This window comes from Oncorhynchus tshawytscha, linkage group LG15, assembly GCF_018296145.1.
Source record: "Oncorhynchus tshawytscha isolate Ot180627B linkage group LG15, Otsh_v2.0, whole genome shotgun sequence".
Lineage (NCBI taxonomy): Eukaryota > Metazoa > Chordata > Actinopteri > Salmoniformes > Salmonidae > Oncorhynchus > Oncorhynchus tshawytscha.
In genome coordinates, this window is record NC_056443.1 from 34,365,778 (window position 1) to 34,374,389 (window position 8,612).

General features: G+C 46.7%; 1 protein-coding gene across 1 annotated transcript in view; it reads right to left on the reverse strand.

Annotated features, from left to right (window-relative positions):
- Window positions 1-8,612, reverse strand: part of adam19a (ADAM metallopeptidase domain 19a) — a 225,117-nt gene that overhangs the window by 41,660 nt on the left and 174,845 nt on the right. The window contains exons 7-9 of the mRNA XM_042297818.1: window positions 2,713-2,778; window positions 1,367-1,438; window positions 365-531 (exon numbers count right to left, since the gene is read on the reverse strand). Of these exons, the coding sequence (XP_042153752.1) occupies window positions 365-531; window positions 1,367-1,438; window positions 2,713-2,778 (305 nt within the window). The remainder of the gene's footprint in view (window positions 1-364; window positions 532-1,366; window positions 1,439-2,712; window positions 2,779-8,612) is intronic.

Sequence of the window (8,612 nt, forward strand, 5' to 3'; positions counted from 1 at the left end):
GTATATAGCCCTGCACATAGACCCGCGGTGCCCCCTGTATATAGCCCTGCACATAGACCCGCGGTGCCCCCTGTATATAGCCCTGCACATAGACCCGCGGTGCCCCCTGTATATAGCCCTGCACATAGACCCGCGGTGCCCCCTGTATATAGCCTCGTTATTCTTATTTCATTGTGTTACTTTTTTTCTTTATTTTGTACTTTATTTTATTGACTGAATATTTTCTTAACTCTATTTTCTTAAAACTGCATTGCTGGTTAAGGGCTGTTGTATTCGGCGTATATGACAAATAATCATTTTAATTGCTGTCGGGTTAAGAGCGTGTGTGTGTGTGTGTGTGTGTTTGTTAGTGATCTTTACTAACGTCAGTAGCTGTGCGTTGTCGTGCTTCTTGCGGGACTTAAGCTTCTGTCTCCACTGTAGGAAGGACCAGAGTGTGGTGTTGGGTTCCTCTGTAATGATGCACTCATCCCTCTCCTTCCATACCTCCAGGCCAATCAGAGGCACCCGGATGTTCAGAGCCCTGTAGAACTGAACCACAACATAACACAACCACCTGGCATCACTGACAGCAACAGACAACACTCACGGCAACAGGCAACACTCACAGCAACAGATATCACTCACGGCAACAAATATCACTCACGGAAACAGGCAACACTCACGGCAACAGGCAACACTCACAGCAACAGGCAACACTCACGGCAACAGGCAACACTCACGGCAACAGGCAACACTCACGGCAACAGACAACACTCACGGCAACAGACAACACTCACGGCAACAGGCAACACTCACAGCAACAGATATCACTCACGGCAACAAATATCACTCACGGAAACAGGCAACACTCACGGCAACAGGCAACACTCACAGCAACAGGCAACACTCACGGCAACAGGCAACACTCACGGCAACAGGCAACACTCACGGCAACAGGCAACACTCACGGCAACAGGCAACACTCACGGCAACAGGCAACACTCACGGCAACAGGCAACACTCACGGCAACAGGCAACACTCACGGCAATGGGGTCACACAGAGACATATGTTTTGCTTTTCATTGTGACTAGGGCATTTCTAAATAGACAAATGATAGATTTTGAACAATCTAAATTTCCAATCACTTTGATCGTTCTGATGACACAACAAAGGGCAAAATTGGAAAGGACTAGAAAGACAATTAATCTTAGAAATATCAGAGAACTGTGTGGAAGTTAATGATATGTCAGTAGGTGATTTATAAAACCAGACTCTCTTTCCCGGCCCTGATACACTATCCATTTTGTTGACACATAAATTGAGCTCTCTTTACTCCCCCTGCGGATTGTATCTAAGACACACACATCACCACGCTGGCTTACCTTATCAACATAATTGGCAATCTCCATTATCCTCATCTTGGTTTTATGGTAGTCCTTATTCTGTCGTTTATACTAGATTACAAAGGGAGATGGAATAGCATTCAGTGGCAGATATAAAATCAATAGTGACAAATGTTCAACCAAACACAATACATTTTAAATGGGCGTCCTCAATAGAACAAGAGAGATCCAGAAGAGAAATCCTGTCCCACTTCACAATCTCTGTCCTACTTCACCATCTCTGTCCCACTTCACCATCTCTGTCCCACTTCACCATCTCTGTCCCACTTCACCATCTCTGCCCCCACTTCATCATCGTAGTAGGTACCAATTAAGAACAGGAGTGGACCAAATACTGTATTCTGATTGGTCACCGCCGTGCACTGTTACCACGGCGTCATATTCATATTGCACCTAACAGTAGCCAACTGTAACGTAGAATAGACCGTTTTGGGAAGACATATCTATTCCTTCCTGGCCGGCTGGAGCACATTGTCTATTTAGGACTGGTAATGAGCTCTCGGTCTCCCACCATTAGACCCAACTAGAAGCGTTCATCATTAACATGACAAATCCTTTCCTCTGGTCTCTTCTACACTGTTCTCTATCAGTGAGGAAAAGGTGCTTCAGCCCATCAGCCAGCAACATAATTATACACTATTTCACAAAGTAGGCAGAGTTGAGGATGACTGAGGACCATTATGTTACTAACGAGTTGAGGATGAGTGAGGGCCATTATGTCAGAGTTGAGGATGAGTGAGGACCATGATGTTACTAACGAGTTGAGGATGAGTGAGGGCCATTATGTCAGAGTTGAGGATGAGTGAGGACCATGATGTTAGAGCTGAGGAGGAGTGAGGATGATTGAGGACCATGATGTTAGAGCTGAGGATGATTGAGGACCATGATGTCAGAGTTGAGGATGACTGAGGACCATGATGTTAGAGCTGAGGATGATTGAGGACCATGATGTTAGATGAGATAATTATTGTTCACAATGTTCCCCATCCATTTGATACCTCAATGGTTCAATGGGTTGGTTGACGTCCCTGGACGGATGTGACACACACACTTGACTTTACGCACACACGCACGCACGCACACACTCAACTCTGCAAACACACACACGCACACAGTCAACCGTGTGCACATAAATTCATACACACACACACACACACACACACACACACACACACACACACACACACACACACACACACACACACACACACACACACACACACACACACACACACACACACACACACACACACACACACACACACGCACTTGCCCCAAAGGAACAATAACGAATAGCTCCACTTGTTGTTGGCTAGCTAGCTTACCAGTGTACTGTCAGCCACGATGTACAGCTCCATGTACTTGGTAGTGCCCCAGGCATTTCGTCTCACCTGTTTCCAAATAGAGTGAGATCAGAAAGGGAGGAGGGACACAGTGAGGGGTTATTTGGTCCGTTTGGTATAATGGACACACAATTGAATGGTCACAGCAATTCAGGACTGAATCGTGTCCCCCTCTCTGTTAGAAATGATCACCCACCATTTCATCCTGTTGTCGTGGGGGTAAAAAAAAAGAGGGGGGGCTTGTTTTTAACCATGGCAACAGACTGAGCTTTTCACAGTGGTAAAACAGAAATGACACAATGGAAGAAAAACATACCGAGGTCTGTGACACGTTACAATCTCAGTATCTTTCTATCAGTCATTTTCCGCTTTGCTAATACTTGATTACAGCTATTAGGCACAGGCACTGTGGTAATTAAAATACATTGATTTATACATGGCTGTCTTGCCCGGGCCAGATAGAAGGCCAATATTGTGGCCTAGCAGGGTTCCAAGGTAGTGCTGTGGCCTTCTTGGACTGCTAGAGACATATGGGGGGATGGAAAGAGAGTGTTGAGAGAGAAGAGGGAGACAGAGAGAGAGACAGAGAGAGAGACAGAGAGAGAGACAGAGAGAGAGACAGAGAGAGAGACAGACAGCGAGACAGACAGAGAGAGAGACAGAGAGAGACAGAGACAGACAGAGAGACAGACAGAGAGAGACAGAGAGTGAGATTTATGCAGCAGGTAAAATAATGATATACAACAGACTAACTAGATAGCCAAATCAAAACATTGTGTAGTTAGACTGGTTCTCTCTCTAGTTAACTATTAACATGTATTTATGTCATTGTCCTCTCCGATGTCCCTAAATAACTGTCCATCGGTACTCGTGTAAAACTGCAAATGGCCGACAAGCAGTTGATACTGGTGCAGTTGATGAAACCAATGCAGCATACTCAGGTTGGAAAACCGTCTCTCAAGAACTCAACATTGGCTAGGATTCTCCTCTATTCAATACTGGCATGTAATTCTGAGAAAGTAAAAAAAAAAAATTCTTATAATTGCCTAATTGACAAGTAACTCTTGTGCTGTCAAGATCTCCCCTGAACACTGAATATTTGAACCGTACACATAGATAAACATCTTAGTTTCCTCGCCCACCTCAGCCATTTGACCCCTTTGGTTCATTGAATGGGGGAATTATTTTATAAAGGCACAAAAAAGTATTTGGTTGTAATTGTAATGTTGCCAAACATCCTCCGGGAGATTCCAGGAGAGCTTGATTATCAGACCTCATGATAACAACCCAGATGCAGACAGTTCGATGTAACAAAAGATTATCACAAAAAACAGGAGGGCAGGCAGCAAACGACAGGACAGAGGGCAGGCAGCAAACGACAGGTCAGAGGGCAGGCAACACACAACAGGTCAGAGGGCAGGCAGCAAACGACAGGTCAGAGGGCAGGCAACAAACGACAGGTCAGAGGGCAGGCAACAAACGACAGGTCAGAGGGCAGGCAACAAACGACAGGTCAGAGGGCAGGCAACAAACGACAGGTCAGAGGGCAGACAGCAAACGACAGGTCAGAGGGCAGGCAACATTAGACAGGTCAGAGGGCAGGCAACAAACGACAGGTCAGAGGGCAGGCAACATTAGACAGGTCAGAGGGCAGGCAACATTAGACAGGTCAGAGGGCAGGCAACATTAGACAGGTCAGAGGGCAGGCAGGGTCAGGGTCAAAGGGCAGGCAGAGGTCAGTAACCCAGAGCAGAGTCAGAAAGGTATAGAACGGCTGGCAGGCTCAGGGTCAAAGGGCAGAGCAGAATGGTCAAAACCGGGAAAACCTAGAAAACAGGGCCTAGAGAGGAAAAACAGGAGCTGACTCTGGTGTGTTTGAGCAGGACAGGATCAAAAACCTGCACACCCAGCAGCTCACCAGACGGAGGGTTGGCAGATGTGTTTTATACCGTAGCCAATCAGTGCAGTAGTTATCTTGGTCTGGGAATAAGTGCCGTTGCTCAAGGTCACAACGGCAGGAGACATGGGATCAGAGACTAGCAGCCATTCTTTGTCAATAGCAGTGGTGGTTATTTTATAGTGGTTCATTTTCTGTCATTTTTTTTGGCCCATGGTGTTATAGACCTTTTATTTGGGGGGCTGAGAGAGGAGTGAGGGAGAGAAAGAGAGAGAGAGGGGTGAGAGAGAGAGAGAGAGAGAGAGAGAGAGAGAGAGGGGTGAGGGGAGATAGAGAGTTTCCACTGTTTATTTGCAAGACAGTGGTCTGACCGTGTCTGGGGTCTGCTATGGCTGGCATCGCAGCATAATGAATGGGTGGCTGTTCAAGAAATTGTGAGTGGCGCCTAGAGAGGGGGAGGGAGAGAGGGGGATGTAGAGAGGGGGAGGGAGAGAGGGGGATGTAGAGAGGGGGGAGGGAGAGAGGGGGAGGGAGAGAGGGGGGATGTAGAGAGGGGGAGGGAGAGAGGGGGATGTAGAGAGGGGGAGGGAGAGAGGGGGAGGGAGAGAGGGGGAGGTAGAGAGGGGGAGGGAGAGAGGGGGGGAGGGAGAGAGGGAGAAAGAGGTTATAGAAGGAGAAGAGGAGGAGAAATGGAGAGGAGAGAGAAGAGGGAGAGAGAGAGAGAGGGAGAGGGAGAAAGAGGTTATAGAAGGAGAAGAGGAGGAGAAATGGAGAGGAGAGAGAAGGGGGAGAGAGAGAGAGAGGGAGAGGGAGAAAGAGGTTATAGAAGGAGAAGAGGAGGAGAAATGGAGAGGAGAGAGGAGAGGGAGAGAGAGAGGGAGAAAGAGGTTATAGAAGGAGAAGAGGAGGAGAAATGGAGAGGAGAGAGGAGAGGGAGAGAGAGAGAGGGAGAAAGAGGTTATAGAAGGAGAAGAGGAGGAGAAATGGAGAGGAGAGAGGAGAGGGAGAGAGAGAGAGGGGAGAGGGAGAAAGAGGTTATAGAAGGAGAAGAGGAGGAGAAATGGAGAGGAGAGAGAAGAGGGAGAGAGAGAGAGAGGGAGAGGGAGAAAGAGGTTATAGAAGGAGAAGAGGAGGAGAAATGGAGAGGAGAGAGGAGAGGGAGAGAGAGAGAGAGGGAGAAAGAGGTTATAGAAGGAGAAGAGGAGGAGAAATGGAGAGGAGAGAGGAGAGGGAGAGAGAGAGAGAGGGAGAAAGAGGTTATAGAAGGAGAAGAGGAGGAGAAATGGAGAGGAGAGAGGAGAGGGAGAGAGAGAGAGAGGGAGAAAGAGGTTATAGAAGGAGAAGAGGAGGAGAAATGGAGAGGAGAGAGGAGAGGGAGAGAGAGAGAGAGGGAGAAAGAGGTTATAGAAGGAGAAGAGGAGGAGAAATGGAGAGGAGAGAGAAGAGGGAGAGAGAGAGAGAGAGAGAGGGAGAAAGAGGTTATAGAAGGAGAAGAGGAGGATAAATGGAGAGGAGAGAGAAGAGGGAGAGAGAGAGAGAGAGAGGGAGAGGGAGAAAGAGGTTATAGAAGGAGAAGAGGAGGAGAAATGGAGAGGAGAGAGAAGAGGGAGAGAGAGAGAGAGGGAGAGGGAGAAAGAGGTTATAGAAGGAGAAGAGGAGGAGAAATGGAGAGGAGAGAGGAGAGTGAGAGAGAGAGAGAGGGAGAAAGAGGTTATAGAAGGAGAAGAGGAGGAGAAATGGAGAGGAGAGAGAAGAGGGAGAGAGAGAGAGAGGGAGAAAGAGGTTATAGAAGGAGAAGAGGAGGAGAAATGGAGAGGAGACAGGAGAGGGAGAGAGAGAGAGAGGGAGAAAGAGGTTATAGAAGGAGAAGAGGAGGAGAAATGGAGAGGAGAGAGAAGAGGGAGAGAGAGAGGGAGAGGGAGAGGGAGAGAGAGAAAGACAACAAACTTGGGAAAATTATGCAGAAGATTGGGAAAATCCTCTGCATTATCATTAACAGCAGACTCGTACATTTCCTCAGTCAAAACAATGTACTGTGCAAATGTCAAATGTACTTTTCACCAAATTTACCGTACGACAGACCATGTATTCACCCTGCACACCCTGGGCTCCTGAGTGGCGCAGCGGTCTAAGGCACTGTATCTCAGTGCTAGAGACGTCACTACAGACACCCTGGTTCGACGGCCTACCCCTCCTGCCAAATGTATGACCATATTAGAGACACATATTTCCCTCAGATTATAGAGACCCACCAAGAGTTCAAAAACAAATCCAATTTTGAAAAACTCCCATATCTACTGGGTGAAATACCACAGTGTGACATCACAGCAGCAAGATGTGTGACCTGTTACCACGAGAAAAGGGCAACCAGTGAAGAACACACACCATTGTAAATACAACCCATATTTATGTTAATTTATTTTCCCTGTCGTTACAACACTGTCAATAGACTTAACATTGCAAAGTCTTGATTCTTTTGGAACTGTACGTGTTTACTGTTTATTTTTTATTGTTCACATTTGTTTATGATCTGTTTTGCTTGCTTTGGCAATGTAAACATACCGTACAGCGCCTTCGGAAAGTATTCAGAGCCCTGGACGTTTTACACATTTTGTTATGTTACAACCTTATTCTAAAATTGATTACATCGTTTTTTTCCCCTCATCAATCTAGACACAATACCCCATAATGACATCACAATGTCCCATAATGACATCACAATGTCCCATAATGACATCACAATGCCCCATAATGACATCACAATACCCCATAATGACATCACAATACCCCATAATGACATCACAATGCCCCATAATGACATCACAATACCCCATAATGACATCACAATACCCCTTAATGACATCACAATGCCCCATAATGACATCACAATACCCCATAATGACAAAGCAAAAACAGAAATATTTCATATACATACGTATTCAGACCTTTTACTCAGTACTTTGTTGAAGAACCTTTGGCAGTGATTACAGCCTTGAGTCTTCTTGGGTATGATGCTACAAGCTTGGCACGCCTATATTTGGGGAGATTCTGCAGAACTTCTCAAGCTCCTTCAGGTTGGATGAGGGTCGTCGCTGCACAGCTATTTTCAGGTCTCTCCAGAGATGTTCAATCGGGTTCAAGTCCGGGCCCTGGCTGGGCCACTCACGGACATTCAGAGACTTGTCCCGAAGACGCTCCTGCGTTGTCTTGGCTGTGTGCTATAGGGTCGTTTCTCATGCCCTGACCATAGAGAGCCCTGGGTTCTCTATGGTGTTGTAGGTCAGGGCATGACTAGGGGGTGTTCTAGTCTTCTCTATGTTGGTGCTCTTGGTATGGTTCCCAATTAGAGGCAGCTGATGTTCGTTGTCTCTAATTGGGGATCATACTTAAGTTCTCCATTGTTCCCACCTGGGTTGTGGGATATTGTTTGTGTTCGTGTTTTGTGCACTACGGCTTTCACATTTGTAGTAGTTTGTTTATTGTTTTGTTTTAGTATCACAGTAATAAAAGATGTGGAATTCAAATCAAATCAAATCACGCTGCGCCTTGGTTCGACCTTTTCTACGAGCGTGACATCGTTGTCCTGCTGGAAAGTGAACCTTCGCCCCAGTCTGAGGTCCTGAGAAGGTTTTCATCAAGGATATCTCTGTACTTTTCTCTGTTCATCTTTCCCTTCGATCCTGACTAGTCTCCCCCAGTCCCTGCAGCTGAAAAACATCCCCACATCATGGTGTTGCCACCACCATGTTTCACTGTAGGGATGATGCCAGGTTTCCTCCAAACATGACTCTTGGCATTCAAGACAGGGAGTTCAATCTTGGTTTCATCAATCTTGGTTTCATTAGGAGCCATTTGGCAAACTCCAAGCAGGCTGTCATGTGTCTTTTACTGAGGAGTGGCTTCCGTCTGGCCACTCTACCAGAAAGGCCTGATTGGTGGAATGCTGCAGAGATGGTTGTCCTTCTGGAAGGTTCTTCCATCTCAA